Raw genomic sequence first — 23,652 nt, forward strand, 5'->3', positions numbered from 1 at the left:
AAATAAAAACTTTAATTATTTAATTTAAAATACATCAAAGCACCGTTGTGTAATTCCACACTGGTTCATACTAGGATTCTTTCCGACATGCTGTTCATTCTCTTAGGGACCTCATTAACTTGCTTGTTGTTTTCCGATCTGTCACTGTGATTATAGTGCAGTGACAAAGATATGCAGAAATCTGAATAGTTGGTGTATTTTTCATGTCTCTTAGAGGTCGCAGCATGCGGTGGAGCCACCAGCACAGCTCACACACTGAGTCTGTCAAACATCAGGACAATGTGAAGCACTGCTAGCCAATTTTTTTTTCTACTTTTCCTCCTGAACTGTTGCCAAGAAAGTTAGAAATTGTGATTAGTAAAACAGCTGGGAATATTCGAACGAAATCATAGCAACATACGTGGATATACTGCATCTGTGACTGATAGAAACTACCATTCTTCTTTACATTTTCTGGGATTTGACCTGTTGATTATAATTATATTTTTAATTATAATTGGATCTGTAACTGTAGGTAAAAAAATAAAAAATTTAAGGGTGACTGTTACTGTCCAAACTCAAGGCAAACAGCTAAATACACAGATGCAATTCATACTGTATATGGGAGCTGTTTAATTGCCAAAGGATTTGTATTGCTGTCCATCCATTCCTAATATTTACATAATTGTTCCACACAGCACTGCCCTGTCTGGCAGGGGCGGGGACTAGATCTTGATACAGTTTCACTTTCACTTACAGATCCTCTCCCCGTTTTCATATTAACCTCTTGCCGACCAGTAGTACTGCGGCAGGGCGCCTTAGCTGCGCAAAATCACGTAGTACTACGTGATTTCGTGCACGAGGTCTCAGCGGCGCGCGCGTGATTAGACACAGCAGGAGGCAGGCCCGCGGGAGGAGTGGCGGCGATTGCCGCTGGCCTCTCGCAATCTTCAGAGAAACTGACAGAAGACCCGCTTGCTTATGTAAACAAAGCAGGCAAGTCTTCTGCCAGATAGGCAGGGAGAGATCAGAAGTTTCAGCTGAAGTTGAAACCCCCCCACAGTTAGTAATCACAGTTAGGCATACATAAACCCTTTTGATCACCCCCGGTGTTAACCCCTTCCCTGCCAGTGTCATTTATATAGTAACAGTGAATATTATTTAGCACTGATTACTGTATTAATGTCACTGGTCCCCAAAAAGTGTCAAAAATATTAGGTAGGGGCCCGATCTGTCCGCTGCAATGTCGCAGTCCCGCTAAAAAAGGCTGATCGCCGCCATTACTAATAAAAACAAAAAAATAAATAAAAATTCCATAAATCTATCCCGTAGTTTGTAAACGCTATAACTTTTGCGCAAACCAATTAAAATACGCTGTTTGGGATTTTTTATACCAAAAATATGTAGCAGAATACAAATTGGCCTAAACTGATAAAAAAATTTGATTTTTTTCGATTTTTTTCATTGGGAATGTTTTATAGCAGAAAGTAAAAAATATGGCGTTTTTTTTTCAAAATTGTTGCTCTTTTTTTGTTTAGAGCGCAAAATCTAAAAACCGCAGAGATGATCAAATACCACCAAAAGAAAGTTCTATTTGTGGCAAAAAAAAGGAAATCCATTGTATTTGGGTACAGCATGGCACGACCGCGCAATTTGTCGTTAAAGTAACGTAGTGCAGAATCGAAAACAATGGCCTGGTCATTAAGGGGGTAAAAACTTCTGGAGCTGAAGTGATTAAAGAGGTTGTAAACCTCAGAAAATAAAAATTAAAAAAAGAAAAACCTGAAAGACAAAGGCATAATGAGCTAGCATGCATCGCATACCAGCTCATTATGAAATACTTACCTTAGAACGAAGCCCCCGCAGTGCCGTCTGCTCACCGGTAACACGGCAGACATGTTCGGCCGTCTTGCTTCCGGGTTCACGTCCTCCGGCTATCTGATTGGCCAGAGGCGCAATGACATCACTCCCATGTATGCGCGCTGGAGCCGCCGTTCACGGCACAGGGCTCTGAAGGAACGGCACGGGTGGCCGTTCCTTCAGAGCGCATGCGCCGATGACGTCATTGGCTGCATGCAATGTAAATATCTCCTAAATGGTGCAAGTATTTACAGTACCAATAGGTAAGCCTTATTATAGGCTTACCTATAGGCAAAAGTCATTAAGGGGGGGTTTACAACCTCTTTAAAGTTGAGTTCCAGCTGTATTGTGTTTATTAAAAGTCAGCAGCTACAAAAAGTGTACCTGCTGACTTTTAATAATTACACACTCACCTGTCCCATGATCCAGCGATGCGGCCTGCAGGAGCCTCGGTACTCTCCCTCTTCTCCCAACAGCGCCAGCATTACAAGTGTGGGCACCCGGCCGTGACAGCTTGCGGCTTCACAGCCGGGTGCGCACTGCACATGCGCGAGTCGCGTTGCAATACCTTAGTGGCCAGGCAATATTCTGGGACCTGTGATATGTTCCAGAAGATTGCAGGGAGGGAGAGGAGAACTTCCGCTCATGCTGACTAGGCGGTCCGAGCGAAAGTAGGAGCACATATCTGTCAAGACCAGGTACCCCCCCCCCAATAAAATGACATGCCAAATGTGGCATGTCAGGGGGTCAGGAGCACTTAAAGCGGAAGTTCTACTTTTGGGTGGGCACTTAAAGTGGAAGTTCCACTTTTGGGTGGAACTCCGCTTTAAGATTGAACAGGGAAAGAAGAATCAGCACCAATGAGCTCATCTCTCCATCACTCTGTCCTCCTATCAGCATACTTCTCACACTACTACTTTTACAACCCATTGGCTCCGTGTGCTGCTTCTCTCTTGTCCTGTCTAAACTCTGCTCTACAGTGAATTGCAGGTGACAGATACCAGGCCAACTTACACTGCTTGCATTATGACAAAAATACATTTACTGATTTATTAATTATTACAGAGCTGCATAGGGTTGTGCCTTTAATCTTCACCTACAGTTCAGCTTTATTGTGAAACTGCACTGTACAAATTACCATCATATGTTTGGCTTGGCTTTTTAGCTGACCATTGTCAACAACCTGGATTAACATTATTTTCCTACAGAGACTTCACTAGAGGGTGGGTGTAACACACAGATGTTTTATGTTGCAGCAGTAAATTCCTACTTAGTAATTAAACCTTGCCCCATTACAGCCCAGATTAAGCAAGGTTTTAGTTGGGGTTTCTCTTTTACCTTTGACAAACCCACCTATCCTAGATTACAAGTCTTCTTCTCTAAAATCGGTGTCATTCTTTTGGCACCAGGCAGTAGATCCTCATGGCGGGGCTAAGCTTCTTTTGCCGCAGGCGACATAGGAAGAAAACAATTAAACTATTCAAAGTTTCCTTATGGGTCACCTAATGTGTACATAAGCCCTGCTGGACAGAGACATATCAGGCAACTTTAGAAAACTTCACTCCATCATCTTTTTGGTCCAGCGACATCACAAGCAGTGGTGTATTTAGGTTTTGTACTAAACTTGGGCACCCCCTCATTTAAATATGATCCACACCTTCCTGTAAAGGCCACACCCCTTCCTGTTACCCGCCCTATCATCTGTAAACTACAGACCACAACCACAGTCATGCCCATCAGTGCAGCATATCATTGCGGCCTCATCGATGGCCATCAGTACAGCCCCATCAGTGGCCACCAGTGCAATCTATAAGTGCAGCTTATTAGTGCCGCCTCATCAGTGGCCATCAGCGCAGACTATCAGTGCCCATCAGTGCAGCATATCAGTGCTGCCTTATCAGTGCAGCTTTTTAGTGCCACCTCATCAGTGGCCATCAGTGCAGCCTTATGTCACTGGATTAGTAAGATTTCTCCTTTCTTTTAAGATATTTGTACTTGTGTTTGCTTCCACTGATTGTAATCATAGGATTATTTCACCAGCCTGTGGCCTGTCCGAATGTCCTCACCTGGTAGTAGTGTAACTGCTTTATGGGGGTGCCAGACTGATTTGCCTCCTGGACCCTGCCCTCTGGCCCAATTTGCCCCATAAGACTGGCACTATACTAAAAGTGTAGCGCAAGCCAGCGGGCACCCTTTTCGTACAGGAGCCGGGAGGAGGCTGTTTTTTTATAGTGCAGGGTGCAGCTTTTTTGTTGCCCCCCTGCAAAGTGCTGCCCTAGGCCTGGGCCTTGTTGGCCTAGGCCAAGATACAGCACTGATCACAAGATCTGTGGTGGAGATAAATGGCTGGTGTAGTCAAGCAAGGATTACAGTTGAGGTCCAGAATGAGGACAGAAGATTTTGAAACTGGAATGTAGGTTCAGGATCAGTGCAGATGGTGAATGAATGCTTTCTGGTAGCAGCAGGTGGTGGTGATAGCTCTTGATCAATGCTCATCAGCGCTGCAGGTAGGGTTGCCACCTTTTCTTCAAGCCAAACCCGAACACTTTAGTGGTGCATGGGAATTTATTTTTGTTGTTGTAGTATACACTATAGAATTGTAAAAGGTCTGGAACGCCTTTAGGTGGCCTAAATAAGGTATTAAAAATAAGGTATTAAATGCAGTGCTTGTATCCGCGGCGAACAAGGGGTCTGGCCAATTTGTGATAACAATGGGAGAGGCTTAAACAGGCATAGTTAAAAAATCTATGTCCTGCCACCCGTACACACACACACACACACACACACACACACACACACACACACATTTAGGGTGGAATGTACACTAAGCTTCCAGTATTAAGAAATGTTCTTCCTCCTGCTCCTCCCAGGTTCTTCCCTCTCACCAGCCTTGCAGGTGTCCTTGTCTTCCACCAACTAATCCAGCCCGGTTACAGGTTGGGGTAGTCGTCCTCCTCCAGCGGGATCACTCTGGGCAGGAGCAGCAGCAGTCATAGACAGACTGTGGTGTCAGAGTGAAGGGGCTCTGTCTGTCCAAGGCATCCCCGTGGTGGCAGAGCTGTGCCAGCCTGGGCACTGCTCTCCTCATTTTGGGATGTGATGGCTGCAGGAGGCAAGCTCAATGCAGATCAGCTCCCGCTACAGCCCTGGAAGAGAGCCAGGCTGGAGAGGGGGAGTCGTGGAATACACCAGGGAACTTGGTGTAGGGTGAAGGGACAGTCCAGTCTGAATAATGTGGCTGGGTTTCAGGCGGAGTGAAACCCGGTCACATGATGCGAAACCTAGACAAGTTGCGACCCTAGCTGCAGGTGATTCTTGGTTGGGGTTGAATTTAGCTGCAGCAAACTCCCATTACTTGACCCTCACAAATGACTTGACAGCAAGGAAATGATCAGGCAGGGTACCAATCATGCATCAGAGTTGTGGTCAGGATTAGGCCAGTAAAATGAAGATAAACAACTAGGTAGATTTGTCATCAGAGGCAAAAGTACAAAAGTACAAAAGTAAAAAGATCTAGATTCTCACGCAGAAGTAGAAGCCAAAGACAATGCAAGATATGTTAGCCATAATACAAGGTCAGAAGAGCAAGGTCCAAATACAGAGGTAAATAGGGGCTGGGAGGTCATGTCAGCAAAGACTACTCATGTACTGTACATTCAAACCAAACCCAGATGATATACCTGTTCTAACTGGTGGAAGAAGGGCCTTTTCGACAGCTAGGCCTCATGCACACTGGTTTCTTGTAAACGCTGTTTATCCTGACCGGAGAAAATCAGTGTTATAAACTCATCTAAGCTGCTTTTTTTCAAAACAGTTTAGGTGAGTTTATCAGAGTTTAACAATGTTTGGAGTTTGGGATTTTCTTTATTTCATTGGCCAGAATTTTAATTTATTCTGCCTATTAAAATAAACAAACTTTTAAGTGCTAAATTTGCCTAGAGTTTATGTGTGTTTATGAACATTTTTTAGCGTTCAGTGTTTTTTGTGTTTAAAAGTACTGCTCTTGAAGGTGATTTTGGGGTGTTCAGACAACAGCCCATAAACTCCCCTGCTGATAAACAGCTAAAAACGTCCAAGTGTGCACACATAGGATAACATAGAGGGGAGTTCAAAGGCAGTTAAAAAAAGCGCCCAAACTCACAAAAAAGTAAGTTTAACAGCAGCAGTGTCCATGAGGCATTACAGGTAAAAGACCACATGAGACGGAGGTGTGGAGAACACATGACAGACCACATTAATAAACAAAAGATAGCAAAGTTCAGGGTGGAATACAGGTTTCCAGAATGGCCAAGAGGTACAGAAAGACACAAACATGATCATACCACAGGATCAAAGCCAGTGTAATTCACTATTCTAATGTTTATTACTTAACTTTTTGTCATTTATATATTACTGCACTTATTTCCAGTTGGCCCATATAAAAATGATCTATTGTTTTTCCACCTTAAATGTAGGGAAATGTGGCCCTGTGTTCCTACTCTATTCTTTACGCTGCTGTTGGTCTCCTCTAATGGAAGCCATGGACAAGAGGAAGAGGAAGAAGAAGACTATGATAACCTATCAGAGAGCGTACTGCAGGACATAAAACCAACCTCCAAATCACCGCTGTGTCCCAAGGATTGTACCTGCACGCAGGAGGGGGTAGTGGACTGTGCTGGAGTGGATCTGAAGGAGTTTCCCATAGACCTTCCAGAATTGACAAATCACCTATCTCTGCAGGTCTGAACAGTGAACAGTCATGCAGTCTGTATAGCATATACGTTTTAATTCTTCCAGCATATTATACCATAATTATTACATGTTGTTTATATCCGTGAGAAATGTATTTGTCCATGTTTTTTTTTTTATTCACTGGAAAATACTAGGAACTGTAAATGGGATTCAGATTGTACTGAGAATTTTTATAATTGCTAGATCACTATCTTTAGTACAGTGAAGTCTTAAAATTATATTGTCTTGTTTCTTTAGATCAGTATTTCTCAACGTTTGTTCAGTGAAGGCACCCTTTAAAGTTATGGACAGTCTCAAGGCACCCCATTCTAAAATGTAAAACACTATTTTAATAGTTTTACATAATGCGGTAGCATTGACACATGTAGGACACCCAGCATTGGAGTTGATTTATTCTTCCAAAGCAAATACACTTTTGCACACTGGTACCGACTAGTATTCCAGTGTTTCTCATCTCCCTCAGTTTCTCTCCATCACTCACATAATGTGACCCCAGTATTGGAGAGGGGCAGGGGAGGGTCAATCAAGGATGCTATGCAGGTGATCAACACCCTTCTTATCAACACTGATGACATCACTGGTTGTTAGGATGCTGGTGGGTGGAAGGTTGAAATGGAGCACAATAAAAACCTTTGGCTTTGTAACTATAAGGAAGGCTTGATCCGCCTGCCGGCTTGTATACATTTTTGGACAATTAGTAGTCATTTTGCCAAGGCACCCCTGAAGAACCCTCAAGGCACCCCAGGGTGCCTGGGCACCCATATTGAAAAAGGCTGGTTTGAATCATTTTTCTGTGTGTATGTGCCTTCCTTTCTATTGCTCAAACTTTTACTGAAGCTCCAAACTATTCTTTCTATTTTAGTGTGCGCTCTTCCATAAATAAACCCTGTCCCCACCTTAAAAGTTCCAATTAAAAACACAGGAAAATCAAGTATATTACTTGCAGTCTTTATCACTTATGTCATTTTTTTTTTTTTTTCTAAAGCAATGTACTTTTGAACATTCCCTAGCACAGCCTCCTCCCTTTTTACACCACATAGCCTATTCCTCCTATGGGATTGTTTAAGTACTTTCGATATGGGCCCAGCTCCTCTGCCCCTCCCTTCCCCTCCCTATGTAAACATTTATACAGCTGCTGGGGAGGAATAAAGGAAAATACTATACAGTGTTAAGCTGGCCATACACTAGCTGAAATATCGGACAAACTCATTTTCGAAAAATGGAAAACTCAGCCATGAGAGCAGACGATCGTGCCATCATGTAATGACCGAATTTCGAAAGATAAATCGTTCAATGGATATAAATGAATTCAGTTTGTCACATATATCTAGTGCAAACAGGTCGGCCGAGAAACACATTAACCTTTCAATTTATCGTTCGTTTATCGTTCAGCCGGCAGATTTTCAAAACTGTTCCATGTATTTTTCGGCTCTGAAAAGTTGAAAACTATTTTCTATTTGTGCCCATTAACTGGACGAAAAATGGATGATTGGACCAAATGATAGATTTTCGAACGATTTTTCGGCAGGTGTATGGCCAGCATTACTCAAGAGGCAACTTCAGGTCTGCTGGGGCTGCTGAGATCCAATCCAAGATATTGGTGCCCAGCAGCAGTCTCAGGGATTTTGGAAGTCTACACAAGATACACTTTTACAGGTTAAAATAAATGTCCAAAATACGTTAAATGCATGTATAAACCTTTGGGAAGATTTCATTGAAATGAATGGTCTGGAGACAGGGTCTCTTTAAAAAAATCTAATACATGATCTTTTTATTTAAATAATTCTCATATTTGTATGTTTGCACTCACCCTGCACTCCTATGCTTTGTGCTGACTTTCTTTCTTGTAAGTTATATAGAATAACCAAATAGAAGAAATTCCTCCTGAGGATCTGAGCAGACTTTATAAATTAGAGACCCTCAACTTGCAGAACAATCGCTTGACTTCTAGAGGTAAGAAAAGTAAAAAAAAAAAAAAAAAAAAACTGAAATTATAAGAGCACAAGTTTGAACACTTACTATACTGTATGCGTGTGGTTATAAAGTACCTACCCTACAACAGATCTGGAAAGTTATGAAAAAGATACAGTAAAGATATTTGGCATGCATGGTTGTATCTCAATAAAGCTGAACTCCTATCCTATATATGAGGGTTTGCTTTTCGAATGCATAGGTTATACCTGGGGGGCCACCGTTGAATGTGGAAATCACTGTAGTAGTTGGTGCTACTACAATGATAGCTGCGCTCTTCCTGACCCACTCAGATTCTATGCAAACCTTTGCTGTTTATTTGCCTGTTATGCTTCCTGCAGACCCTCTGGCTTCAAATCATTTTTTGCCATACCCATAGAACAAATTTACAGTGGCAAATCAAATGATAGATGCTTCTTATGCTCAGCTATACAATTATTATTGCTTTTTGCATAAAAGCACTACAGTCCATTTAACATGGTTTCCCATGTGCTTTGTTCAGCTGCTGTGTTATTGGAAAGGGTCAGAGACTTTTTAAAAAGCAAAACGGTGCATTTTTTGGTTCAATAGACCTCATTGGAGAAGCTGCAGAAAAGCATGTAGTCCGTTTTTGCCGTGATCTTGCTACAATTTTAGTTTTTCATTCATCCAACAACAAATTGGGCAAAACATTTTAAAAAGCATTAAAAATGCAAAACACAAAACACATCAAAAAACGCGTGAAAAATGTGTCAAAAACGTGTCCACAAAAAGCACTGCGGAAACTGATCAAAAGCAAACTGCATAGGTGTGAACCAAGCCCAATGCCCAGTACACACGATCCGAAAATCGGACGACGCTCTGTCCGTTTTTGTTTGGTTGCTAGGAACTCTCAATTATATTCGCAAATGGGAGAGGTTACTTACAATACTAATTTTCTCGGACGATGATTCAAAAGCGTAACCACGCCGTAGCGTGTGAGGGGAAATGATGTCTACTGCTCATGCGCTGTCTACTGCTCACCATTTTTTTCGGACAAATAACATACTGATAATACGATTATCGTACGATGTGTTATAATACGATCACAATTTTTATGCTTGCACGACCGGATAATATCAGGCGAACTGTCGTGATCGCCTCTCGTAAGCTGTGTACTAACGATCAGATTATCGTCCGATCTTTTCACAAGCGTTATTTTTTGTCCGATTTTCGGATCGTGTGTATGGGTGTATTAGTCAATGATTTAGGACGTGTTGAAGCCATAAGATTAGCATGGCTTCCAGGTAACTTGTTTTTCCACTTCCAAGAGTTCAGCAATGGCAGCCTGCATATTACTCTTAGCACTGGTTTTCTTTAAGACACCATATCAGGGGCGTAACTATAGGGGTTGCAGGGGTTGCAATTGCAACCGGGCCCCATGCTCCGGGGGCCTGTGCGGCTCCCCTGTACACCTGGATAGGAGGGGCGGTGGGGGCAGCATGTAGAGAAATCACTGTCCTCCTTTTTCCTTCTGTAGCTGCAGGAGGAAAATGGAGGAGATTGTTTCCTCTGTATGCTGCCCCCGCCACTCCTCCTATCCAGTTCACTTGTGTTCTGCTGTCTCTGGGCCCCTGTGTGCTCCCCTGGTCCCCCCCCCCCCACTGTGCTCCCACCCCTCTCCTGGGGAGGCCACAAGATGGCAGGAAGGGGGCCCACTGCAGAACTTGTGAAAGGGTCTCGTTGTGGGACCGTAATAAAGGGACCCGCAACGAGAGTAAAGGGCCCCAGGATCAGTGGGAAGAGCCCCAGGCTTGAAGGGAAGGGCCCCGGCCAGGGGGCCCTTCATGGTTTCTTGCACCGGGGCCCTGAAGGTTCTAGTTACGCCTCTGCACCATATCATAAGTTCATGTAATAGAAATCACATTTAAATGGCTATTGTCCTAATAATTACACTTCCTTTTTCTTTCCCTAAGGAATTCCTGATGACCTATTTGAACAGCTGGAAAATCTCAGTTATCTCTACTTAGCCAACAATAAGGTATTAAAAGTTCTCAAATAAAAAAAATTGTTAATATGAGACCTATTTTTCCTATGAATGCCACAAGGTATACTGACTTTTTTACCTGTTTCAATTATAAACAGTCAGACAAAAGGTAGTGGTCTTAAAGGCCAACTCAGTTAAAATCTGAAAATCAAATTAGCTGCTGTTGGGTGTTTCAAAGTTACCAGAAAGACTGTTCAGCCATTTAAGGGCACTTTTCAAAGCATTGGTCTAACATAAAATTAGAAATTTTTAAATAACATAAAATTAAAAAGTACCCAATAATAACAAACCGGTTGCCATAACAAATCAGCAGCACTCCAATGCTGAAGTATCAGACTCCCAGGTTTCACCAAAAAAAGGGGTCAAGTAGCGCTTTTCTTAAAAGGAATCCTGCTCCTTTAAGCTCCACCACTCTTGTTCAGCTTAAATCACAATGCTCACAATTCAGATTGGCCACAGAAAAAGATAGAAAATGCCTAGATTACATAAAATCTTTTTTACTTCTAAAATCCGCATAGCATAAAATCAAATGCACTCACAATAAATTGTGCTGCATCCTAGCATCTAGGTTGATCCCTTATTCCAGTCCAGTGTCGGCTCCACTGTTTTCCCATGCAAGCACAGCACTTCCATCCGGGATGACATCAGTGACCTTTAGCGTTGTCCTATGACATCTTCAGGGAGCAATACAGATGCCATTCATTCCTTTACACTTATACCATCTTTAACTCTTTCTTATCCTTATGTCATTTTAAAGAAGTACATAACAAGGATTCCAGTGGGCTAGGTTTTTACAGAATAAATAAAGTGGTGGGACACTAAAGGGGTTCAGATATTAAAAAAAAGTGTCTCAAAATGAAACTAAATAGATACACGAACTATGTGCTTTGGTCCCAAATAGATTAAATATTGACATAGATTTTAATTGTTTGATTTCACATTATTAATAGTTTTATTGGATGGTTTTAAGAAAGCTATTAGGGTATTGTTGTAAATAGAGTCAAAAATAGAGAATGGTCTAAGTAGGAAGAGAGTAGATGAGAAATACAAGCTGGCTAACGCAGTAAAAAAGAGAAAAGTGCAAAGTTTTAAAATTAAATAAAGGTAATAAAAAGTTAAAGATATTATAAGTGTAGCAGAATGTGCAGCGCCTGTATTGATCCCTGAAGACATCGTACGACGAAACGTGTAGGGGTGGAGATAACAGGTGTCATCCAGCATGGATGTGCCATGCTCACATGGGAGAACAGTGGAGCCAGCGCAGGACTGGAATAAGCAATCTATCTGGGTGCTGGGAAGCAGCACAATTTATTGTGAGTGCATTTGATTTCATGCTATGTACGTTTTTAAGATTAAAAAGGATTTTATGCTATGTGGGCATTTTCTATCTCTTCCTGTGGCCGAGCTGAATTGTGAGCATTGTGATCTATGCTGAACAAGAGTGGTGGAGGAGTTTAACGGAGCAGGACCCCTTTCAGGGTTCTCGGTGGTTTGGATTGGTGACACAGAGGAGGAATACTGGTGGACAAGAGGCATAGTGTGTTTCGGGAGCATTTTTTATATACAGTTGATAACAAGCGTTGATGAAGTTGGATACAATGAGCACTTAATACATTGAATGAATTGAAGCACTTATTTATGTATTTCTTTACTGATAGCAATGTACAGTATATCAAGCACTGAGCACTTAATTGCAGAATATCTGTTTATGAATTTTGTTTATTAATTATTTATATGAAAATAACTGCAGGTCACAAGTGATATAGCACTGTATAGTGGATTTATATTGGCTTGAGACACTTATAGGGGCCTAGTACAGCAGTTGATAGAAAATTGAGTAGAAATGCACAGGTATAAAGTATTGGTTTACAATAAAGCATACAAGTACTGCCGCACACTGTATTCAACTCCAGTGTAAGGTAAATGAAAGACAGGCTTCAGCTTAAATCTGTGCCCATCAGTCACGCCCCTCTGACATGTTTCACTCACATTGGGCTTAATCGTAGAGGTAAGCATGTCCTGTGGCAAAGGGATTATATGCACACTGAGTTCACATCTGGGCAATTTGTAATTGCGGTAAAACATGTAACGCACCTTTTGGGGCCATTCATCCTGAATAACACCTCAAAGGCAGGGCAATTTTGCCATGCAACAAAATTCAAATTTAAAATCGCTTCTGTCTTTGGACCAAAGTTTGGTTCCTGGGGCATCTTATGAGTAACAATCAGACATAGGACAGCCCATTCAAGTAAACCCCTATGTGGGTTTTTTTTATCATTTAAAATGACATTCAGTAAAGTTTTTGTTGTTATTTTTTTATCATTTCTTATTTTTATCTTTTTTTACTCTTTTTTTTACTCCCTTTTTTGAAGAAATGTTTTATTTACCATTATTTAGTCATACACCATTACAGAGCTTAAAACCTATCCAAAGTATAATACTTTGGATAATTAGAATTTGGATAAAGTATTATTATTTTATAATGATCGGTTAAGCATCCTTAACATATTGTGCAGGGAGGGGGGGACTTGTGAGTCAGCGTTTACCAATGTACCTCTTTATTATTATTATAATACAGGATTGATATAGGGCCAACAGTTTGCGCTATATAAATCCTGTATAATAATAATAAAATTCGCACATACATATCAAGCCAACTAAAATGTAATGATTATAGACAGCACACGTGAATAAAAAGCTATAGATCCTGCTGCTTATCAGCTCAATATCAACAAAGTGCACCAGGCAAAAGATTTTTCCTATAATCCCATTGCCACAGGACATGCTCACCTCTATGATTTAGGACCAGTTCACACCATGGATCGCACAGGAAACGCTCTGTGTGTTCCTGTGAAATTCTCATGCAATCCGGGTGCAGTGCAATATCAGCCCATTAATTTTAATTAGCTGAAATTGTGCCGGACCACACCAAAAGTAGTGCATGTGCTACTTTATAAATGCACAGGTACCAGATCACATGGTACTACTGTACCATGCAATCAAGTGCAGGCAAATGCACTGTGTTTGTGACTTGCCTTTTGGGTGTCATTAGGTTAACATTGACACCCGCTGCAGATTGCAACTGCAGTGAGTCTTGAAGATGGTGCGGGAAATGCGCATGGAACTTGGGTTTTCTAAACCACGTTCTGGGTTGAACTGGCCCTAAACCCAATGTTGGTGAAACATGTCAGAGGTGCATAGCTGATGGGCAGGGATTTGAGCTGAAGCCTGTTTCTCATTAACCTTACAATGGAATTGAATCCAGTGTGTGGTGGTACAGTTATCATGTATGTTCCAATAAAAAGTCAGCATTCTTATAAACTGAAAGGTCAATTAATAGAACAGGTTCCTAAACATCATGGAGGAGGACAATAAGTGCAACGGTTTATATGTAGTAAGGCCTTTTGAGTCCACACATAACCAGTGGTGTAACTCAAGTCATAGCAGTCTAAGAGGCTCCTATGGGGCCCAAAGGTTGGGAAAGAGATGACGCACTAAGGAGCATTTTTGATGTCTTCATTCCAGAAGAGCTGACATTGGAAACACAGTATAATGCTTTGGGGTCACGATGTTGCCATTCACAGGCCTCCTTTGCATCTCCTCTATCAGTGAGTGGATTTATTTCCTTTAGAGCCTTTGGTCATCCTAGCCATAACTGTGATATTAACCCTGTAGGCATAGAATAGTATTCCATTGGTTGAAAAATCTCAGAATGTCTTCTCAGTTAGAAAGTGATGATATTTGAGGTCTGTAATCCTGAAAAAGCCGTATTCTCCATCCAAGTTTGTCTGTCAGTGTGTGTGCATGTTTATGCCAGTACCGGCAGTTACCCATGTACAGTGGCATCCTGTAATTGATGTCTATGAGCAGTTGTATACAAGGGGAAAGGGCTCAATACGCTGTTACACCCTGTTCAGTCCTTAATGTTAAAAGTTAATTCCCTGCACTGCTGATCTTTGCTGACAACTTCTGTCCACAGCAACGGTTCCTAGTAGTGTACTGACTATGGTATTAGCTTTTCTGCTGCCTGTCCTGAATTTAGATATAGTATATTTACACTATTGTCCCAACTGACATGACAAGCTGAGGGGTCACTCAGGGATCCTTATAAGATTTTACTATATGGCCCCATGAATTGTATATGCGCCCAAGAGTACAGCCCACTCATGTTTTCTGGGAAAGAGATAAGGTTTAGTTAAGGTTTGTCAGATTGGGATTATCTCCCTTTGTATATTAGGTGGTAAACTATTTTGTAAACTGTGATGTATTGAAGAAATGTATTGAATGTTTTTAGTTCATTTACCGGTTTCTAAATACAGTATGTATTTCATATATATTGTATTTCTCCTGGGTTGATTGTTCTTCTATTACTGCGTATTTATACAACATAAATATTCTTCTACGGCTGCGTATTTATGCAACATAATTACCGCCTCGCTGCCTGTCAACGCCCTCTGAAAAGCCATCTGGCTCCCAGTGCTGTCAATCAAAGCCAATGACGAGGGAGCGGGGGGGGGGGGGGTTCTGAGCTGAGTCCTGCTGTCTGTGTCAAAGGACGCAGCAGAGGGGCTCAGTAGTGAGCTCGCACGAGTGCCCCTATGGGAAGTGGCTTCCCACGGGGGCACTGAACAGATAGGAGGGCCAAGAGCGTCGGCGGGGGACCCAGAAAGAGGAGGTTCAGGGCCACTTGCACAGAGCAGGTAAGTATAGAGATGTTTGTTATTTTTACTTTTACAATCTCTTTAAGGTGTAAATATCCGATACAGGTTAAGTGGGGAGAAATGGTGAGGATTATCCTGTGTGGGGGAATTGGGATTGTCTTATTTAGGGGTTTATATTTGAGTCTGTGTTCTTTATTTAGATGTGTTTTATATTACTGATATATTTGTATTGGAAAACTATACATAAAATTTATTAAAAAAAAAAAAAAATGTGCTACACAATTTCAAAGAGCAAAGTACCTGAAGATCTGACAAATATGGCGCCCGCACATGTGTAAATGCCTGATTTTCCTGAACCAACAGACCCCATGCAGTGTGCTGGTCCTAAATGAAAGAAAACCATCACAATTTATTTTTAAAATACGTTAAATGGGATAAAAGAGGTACGTGTTTTCCAGATTGGCAGTACATTGACATGGCAGCGGTTTTAATACATTCCCTTTGACTGAAGTTTTTGAGAGCAGAAGAAGTGTGAACCTGAGCAAGCCACGGGTGGACATTTTTAGTAAGAAAAAGCACTGGGCTCATTTCCATGAGAACTGGCTGGCTTTGCAGCTTGGCAATATTAACTGAATTAGCGAGCTTTAACCCTCTTAAAATGTGCTGTTACAACCCAGACCTGGCACCGTGCATGTTCTTGGAAACAAAATGGAAACAATGAGCATGCATATAAAATGACAGCCCAAAGCCTTTATTGGTTTTGGAATAGTTGTGCTGTGTGTTATAATAGAAAAACTGACTGGCTAACCTACTTGTTACACATTTTTTACTTACATCAGTATAGCCTGAATGCTCCGGAACACAATGTGGTGTTTGGTGAAAACACTGAAGCCCAAAGGCAGTCAAAAATTTTTTAAGTCATGGATAGAGTGGAGAAGATATAGAGACCGCACTGCAAGGGTTTATTGCTGAAAATAAAATGATATGTATACTCCTGCACTACCCACTTACCGTGATAACTATTATCAATCACTGCTAGCACTTATTATAGATCGATAGGAAAATCAGATGCTGCGCTGCCTTACATAAAAAGAAAAACCAACAAAAGCAAAACAAGCCAAAGCATTTTGTATGTATCAAGCGAATAAAGTACAAATGTACCACTATTTCTTGAATTATATATTTACCCAAACATAGATGAATAATAACATTACAGAAAAAATTTGTGTTGACTTTTCTGAAGTCACTGGACCCGTGGCGTAACGTGCAGGGCGAAGCTGGGTGACGTCAAATGCAAAACTGTGAGGTTCAGAGTCCATTTATGCTATAGTTGTTAAATATACTGGGATGGAGGTATCAAATCTATATCTTTAATATTGCACACAATCCTCTATAGTGCATGTTTTTGAAATGTATAAAAGCAAGTTTAAAGCTGACAGGCTTTTCAAAGTTGAATTCCAGCAATTCAGCTACTTTTTAAAAAGAAAAGTTCACTATGAGTTAAGTCCAGGGTGATGCATGAAATTTCCTGGGCTTCTTTCTGCCATGTACATTTGACAGTTTTATTGCTCTGCCGAAGAGGCAATCCAGGATCTCAGAGGAGAGAAACATCTAGAGCAGCTATGCACCCCTTCCCTCCCTTTTACCCATCTACAGAAGCCTTTGTATTTTGTGAATGTTTTCACATAATATCAAGGCTTCTGTGATTGGGCAAGAGGAGGGCAATGGCAGGAATAGAACCTGCAGCAACTCTTCTGTTCAAGTAGCAGAGGTCAGAAATAGCACAGTCAGTCTCCCGAAACTACAGCAATAGCTGTCTTCCAGGAGTACTATAAAACTACCATATAAAAATAATAGCACTAAGCCCAGGAGGTGTTATGATCCTCGTTGGACTTAACTCATAGCGTGCCTTCATTTTTTACAAAGGAGCTGAACTCCTGGAATTCAGCTTTAGGGCATGCAGTAAGCTTACCACCCTCTGAAAAGTGATCCATGGTGAATTGCTTTTCAGAGGGCTGTATAGCAGATTTTGCTGCAGCCACCTCCTGATGCCTGTTTTTTTGTGATTGTTTTCACTTTTTCATGTTGCTGAACGTCAGTTTTACTTTGTGGGACTGCGCCGCAACTACGAGCCAAGTGTTTGGTTGTTGTTCAGTCCCATTGATCCCAATGAGTTTGATAGGCAATGCCACCTGTCAAACTCTGCAGCCCAAGTTAAATATATGCCATAGCCACAAACCAAAACTTTACGGCCATGGCATGCATACAACCCTGTCAAGCTGTAATGTTGGAATTTGGTGGGCAATGAGGCAGGGGGGCTCAGTTGCCTGTATGAAAGAGCTCTTAGACTGTTGCTGGGTAAGGGAAAAAGAGTAAATCTCTCCAACAAAGCCACAAATAACCTTAAAAACATTCATTAGTAGGAATTTGCACACCTCATTCGTACTTAAGGATTTCATAATATTTAAAATATAATCACTATTACAAACCACTGTTTGAAAGATAATTTTCCAGAAGTGCCTGCAAGGATGTTTTTTTAGCCCAAAATAATAGGGTAGCCAAAATCATTCGACTGTAGGTCCCTATAACATTACATATTTTGTTTTTATTGATTCATGTATGGTGTCTAAGTTTGAAATCACTATTGTATTTGCAGAAAAAACTCTTGCATAGTGTTTGGGCTATTATATATTGTCTCTTTAGGCTTAAGGTCTTTGCTAAGGGGATTATGTAGTGTTCATGATGACTTTCACTCGTACCCAAGTGTATTGTCTAAGCACTTGTATTGCCTAATCCTACTGATACACACCTTGTGTCCAATATTTACCAAAAACTCATATACGTGAATGGTTGTACTAATATAGGCCTCCACTTACCAGTGGCGACTGGTCAATAGGGGGCGCATGGGCGCTGCCTCCCCAAGGCTAGTCACAGTAAAATTCAGCATAAAAAAAAACTGTACCTTTAAGATGCCAACGGGGCGCCAGGCACATTGCTGGCTATGGGAGGGGTGGGGACTTTGGCATCATGTGCCTCTTCTCTTTTGCGCTGATTGGCAGCCTTTTAGAGTGTCCTCGGGTCGCAGAGAGAGATGCGCCCCGAACACTCCCATTCACGATTGCGTCCTGTGATTGGTCCAACCTGGACCCAAAAATTTTGAGCACCAGCCGCCACTGCCACTTACTATGTATGTAATTAGGCCGTCCATTGTTTATGATACTAAAAATGCCAATTTGTATCCATTTGGTGTGTGGTAACAGTCCATTTGTTGAGTTATAGTGTATAGTATACATGGCGGGTTTTTTTACTGCCTGTGCTCCCACTAGAAAAACTTCTGCTCACCTCCTATGTGTCAATATGTGGCATGGGGTCAGTCTGAGGCACTTACTTAGCAGCCCTCAGGCCCCAGGAGCCAAAAGTGTTTTTCCTGCCTAGGTACATACTCAGGCATGTGAAAGAACAATATTAATTAGACTAGTTTTGGCTTGTTAAATGTTATGGTAAATATTTTTTTCTACACGTTCTTTTTGTGTCCATTATATTTATTCTTTTCTCTTTTTTTTTCTTACTTTTTTTTTTTTCTATACTTGTCTTTTTTTTTCCTGCTCTTTTTTTTATTCTCCTATCTAGTGGGTCTTGGCAGGTATATGGCAGGCAGAGTAAAATTTAAACTGTACAGCAAGTTTCTGCTCCAACTTGAACAGTATCACCTACCTCCCTGTCCACTGCTGGAGCTCTGTGAAAATTCATCAGGAAGATTTCCCAATCTTTCTTTCCCGGTGAAAAGGAAATCTATGCAAAGGGGACACAAAAGTACACTGCTCCCTTTCTTGATATATGCATAGGATTTTCTGGGGGGTCCAGTACTCTGGGACACATCAGACTGGGGAGTTCCTGTACACTGCCAATCTTAGTTTTCCTGGCATACCTCTATTACAAGTTCAGTTTAAATTGGCATCACATGACAATTTTTATAATGTGTTGAGTCCTGGTTGATGAGATATTGGCAGTTTCCCTTATGGCTTAGAATAGAACATGTCAGCAATTTAAATTTCACTTCTTCCTATTTCCCAAACCAGTTGTTTGTTCACCAGCACGTCACATTACAAAAGCAGAAGAGCATACTTAGAAAACATATGGCCTTTTTTAGAAAGAGTAGGAAAGGTGAAGAACCTTTGTCGGGATACAGTGACAACTATTCAAAGGGGTAATAACTCTCACTCCTCACTTTGGGCAGATTCACTTTCAATTTCTTGGAAATTCCTTGGAAATCAGGCTGTGCTAGGAATTTTAACACAGACAGAAAAAAAATGGCAGGGGCTCTATCAATTCCATGCTCTAAAACTTAAAGTGGAAGATGGAGATGGGCTTTCCCGCTGCTCTGTCTAATTGCCCTACAGTTGCACTTCAATTTCCCTGAAGCCCCGGGTTGCAACTAGACATGGTTGGCCTTGAAGGCTTTCTCACATGAACAACTATTTGGTGTAATAGATTTTATGACGAGTTGGGAAAACATTTGAACTATTCCTCCTGGATAGACACTAGGGCTAGGTACCTTTACAACTCAGAGTTTCCCTTATTATGGAATTGCTATTATAAGTATTTACAACTCTGTAATGTTATTAGACTCCAAGGTAGATGTTCAGTCCTGCGTTTGGCTGCCTCAGGACTCACTGCCCCTGCCCCTGATCTTTAGTCCTGTAGAGAGAAGTGGGAAAAATGTATTGGACCAATTGATGGAGACAGCTTGGAGCAGATATTGGTTGCTAGTCCTTTGGTCTCAGTATCATCTGCCCAAAAATTGTCACACCTATTGATTCTCGATCGCACTTATAGAACTCCAGTGCAGCTGCATACCTGGGGCAGGAGGAACTCCCCATTATGCCCTAAATGCCAGGCTCATCCGGGGAACTTAATATATATGTTATTGAAATGTCCCAAACTAATGCAATACTGGCAGGATGTGATTAAGGATTAATAAAGTATATCAAGTACAACTGAATATAGACCCGCTAACTTGTCTACTTGGTGGCTTGGAAGAAGAACTGTACTCCCCCCCCTGCCCCCCCCCCCCCCCCACCTAGGTAGCTCCTATTAGACTGCTCTATTTAGCCAGAAAGCTGTTAGCATGTTATTGGTTATAACCCAATCTCTGTGTCAGCAATGGTTTTAACAAGTCAATATGATACTTATTCGAAAGTAGAATACCTATCAGCGTAGGAAGGCATCCAAAAAATTTAGGAATATTTGGCAAAACTGGTTACACACCCCTGGGGTTGCCCACCCCACAACTCACTTGATTTTTACAACTCTAACCAGAGGAACGTATGAGTGCCAATGGGTATGTTCTGAGGTCCTAGGGCTAATAAATAATAAAGTGGGCAGTGAACATTACTATTACCGGTTCACTTGATCCAATATGAATGCCTTCTTTTTTATGCTTCTGAATGATATTGTAACGCTCCTGCGTTTTTATTATAGGCTGGATTTGCAGCTGCAAAATCTCCACTCAGTAGTCATGTAGAGATGTGTTGAATACCAGATCCAACTCTCCAGGACTCATCACCGTGGGCCTGTCAGCTTCAACATACAGATATATACACACTCAGGTGTACGTTTAGTAAACTGAGAAGTTTTCTCTCAGTTCACTTCTCGGCAATTCTCAGAGAAAAATTATCAACTCTGGCACCCAGTTTAGAAGGTCGAGAACTTCAATTCCCAAAGGGTGATCAGAGGAGAATTTTTTTCTCTGAAAACGGCCGTGATCCCTGTATAACTGGGTGGACTGCCTGTAATCTCACGAGATTTTGTGAGATTACAGTGCCGCCAAGTTTTAAAAGTGAAACCAAAGTTTAAAAGCACTCGTAATGACATGTTCTGACACATGAAAACTTACTGAATATCTATCGATCTATACACACACACACACACACACACATATACAGTATACATACATATATACATACAGTGTATATACATATGTACATACATTATATATATACACCAGTACATACAGTATATATATATATATATATATATATATATATATATATATAGTATATGTATATATATATATATATATATATATATATACACCCATACATACATACCATATATACATATATATATATATATTTTTATTTTTTAATTTTGAACCCACTGGTGCTGATATATCGGAAGAAAGAAGTCTTCTTCCTCTGATCACACAGCTTCTCCCCCTGATTCTCCACCTCTGAGCTGGGGAATCTGGAATGGAGATATTTCAGAATAACGGCTGTGTGATCTTCAGATCTCCCTTTTCTAAACTGGCCGTTTGTGACAGAAACGGTCATGTACTGTGATGAGAAGAGAAGAACATGTTCTCTGCTCCTCATCTCAGCAAACTAAACGGTAACTCATCAGAGATCAGTCGTGATCCTCAGGATCACGGCTTTTCTCTGTTTATTAAATGTACACCTCTATGAGATGTTCCTGGAGTGATAGGATGTATATGATAGTATGAAGGTGATGTGCTGAAGGGACAGGTGTGAACAGTGACAAGGATGGTAATCACTTGATAGGTTTTGTATAGGAGAGTTCAAGATGGTATTTAGGAATGCAGATAGGTTAGTATCGAGTATGCTAACAGGTGGTGAGGACAGCAGATGACAAATACAGGATAGACTAACCCAGTGCAAGGATAGATAGTAGTAGACAGGAGAGCTAGCAATCTATGCAGCAGTGCAGATGATAGATGGTAGTAGGCTCAAGAGCTAGCAATCTATGTAACAGTGCAGATGATAGGATAGTATGGATAGGTAGTAACAGTCCTTAATGTGCATAGGTAGATAGTGCAATAAGGTTATGGAGGGTTCCCCTGCGGGGTACTTATCACTTGTAATGTTAGTAGTTTAGAGAGGTCCAGTAGATAAGGAATGATCCGGTAGCGAGATACAGGGATCAGTAGCGAGGTTCCGGTCTGCTCCAGGTAAAGGGAATAGCTGGAGGTTCCGATCGAGAGACAGGCTTGAAAGCATGTGGATAACAAGGCAGGAAAGCAGGGTGAGATAGCCATAAGTAGAAGCAGTATTCCAAGAGTGATCGGGTAGCGAGATACAAGATCAGTGAGTGAAACAAGTCCAGGTAGCGAGATACATGAGCGAGTAACATCAGGTATGGCTGCTTCAGGCATGGCTTGATCGAACCAACCATGCGGTTGAACGAACAATGTGAGTGAGACCGCCGGCGGTTGAAATAGCCGCTCTGCGGCGCTCAGCAGTGACATCATCGTTCTTAAAGGTATATGCGTACCACCTGAAGAAAAAGGTGGGACGCATTACAGAGAAAGTGGTGATTAAGGGTACCGGAGGTACCAGAATCTTACAGATATGCCTGGCAGAGGTATTGCACACTCCATGACTTTCGCTTGTTATTTGAGTTTATACTTTTTTTTGTTGTTTTCTTCCATATTTCTTTGCACTTTTATGTCTGTAAAAAGCTGTTGTTGAGATTTACTGACTCTCAGAAATTGTGTGATAAAAGAGTTTTAAAAATATTATATAATGCCCACTGTTTATGAAGTTGGTACTCCAATTGCATGTCCTATACGGTACTTTGTTTAACCTCCCTGGCGGTATGATTGTTTTAGGTGCTGAAAGCGGTACCATTATTTTGCATGTAATTCTTAAGGACGAACAGCCCAAACTAACTATTTACATATGATTTTTTTTTTACTGTGCGTTCTTCTTTATAACATCTCGGGTATGATAAAGTTTAAACACAAAATCATAAAAAAAAACAAAAAAAAACAGACTTTAGTATCACTTTAAATCTGCTAGTACATCCAACTATCCCCTCAAACCAGACTGACAATGCTACTGTCCAAATGTGCCCCCTGTGCCCATTTATCTTTGCCTCGGGCCCCTGGGGACTTTGTCCAGCACTGGCCTCCCTACATTATTATGCTGACAGAGAAGCAAAGAGGAATACTATGTACATGATATCCATGATGGCAGAGCCCAGCAGCAATCTCAAGCTTGTACGGGTGAATAATATGCATAAAGTACACTAAATGCACAGATAATTATATGGGAAGAGTTTATTTGAAATTCATTTTCCAGTGATAGATTCTCTCTAAGGGAAATGATAATGTAACCCTTTCTACTCAATATATTGTGAGCCTTCAGTTCTGTGCTGAGGTTGTAAAGGATGAGCAGAGTTACAGAAAGCTAAGAGTGTGAGGTTTTCTAGTGAATTAACAATTCAGACGCCTGGCTCCACATGGATGCAGAAATTGAGGCCAGATCTTTGGTTGGGATGAGCATTGCATTTTTTGTTACTGCAGTGCCTTCCAACAAGTCCCTCTTCCAACCCGCGTTGTGTTTGGCCAAAAGGAGTTCCAGGCTGAATTTTACAGTTAGCAGCAGTGGGGCCTGGATTTGTCCCTTACTTTACAGCTTGTAAGCA

At 41.3% G+C, this 23,652-nt stretch overlaps 1 protein-coding gene across 1 annotated transcript in view; it reads left to right on the forward strand.

Annotated features, from left to right (window-relative positions):
- Positions 1 to 23,652, forward strand: part of PODN (podocan) — a 45,553-nt gene that overhangs the window by 7,681 nt on the left and 14,220 nt on the right. Inside the window, exons 2-4 of the mRNA XM_082264751.1 lie at positions 6,294 to 6,558; positions 8,430 to 8,523; positions 10,476 to 10,540. Of these exons, the coding sequence (XP_082120877.1) occupies positions 6,298 to 6,558; positions 8,430 to 8,523; positions 10,476 to 10,540 (420 nt within the window). The 5' untranslated portion in view covers positions 6,294 to 6,297. The remainder of the gene's footprint in view (positions 1 to 6,293; positions 6,559 to 8,429; positions 8,524 to 10,475; positions 10,541 to 23,652) is intronic.

This window comes from Pelophylax lessonae, assembly GCF_965119305.1.
Source record: "Pelophylax lessonae genome assembly, chromosome: 8".
Classification (NCBI taxonomy): Eukaryota; Metazoa; Chordata; class Amphibia; order Anura; family Ranidae; genus Pelophylax; species Pelophylax lessonae.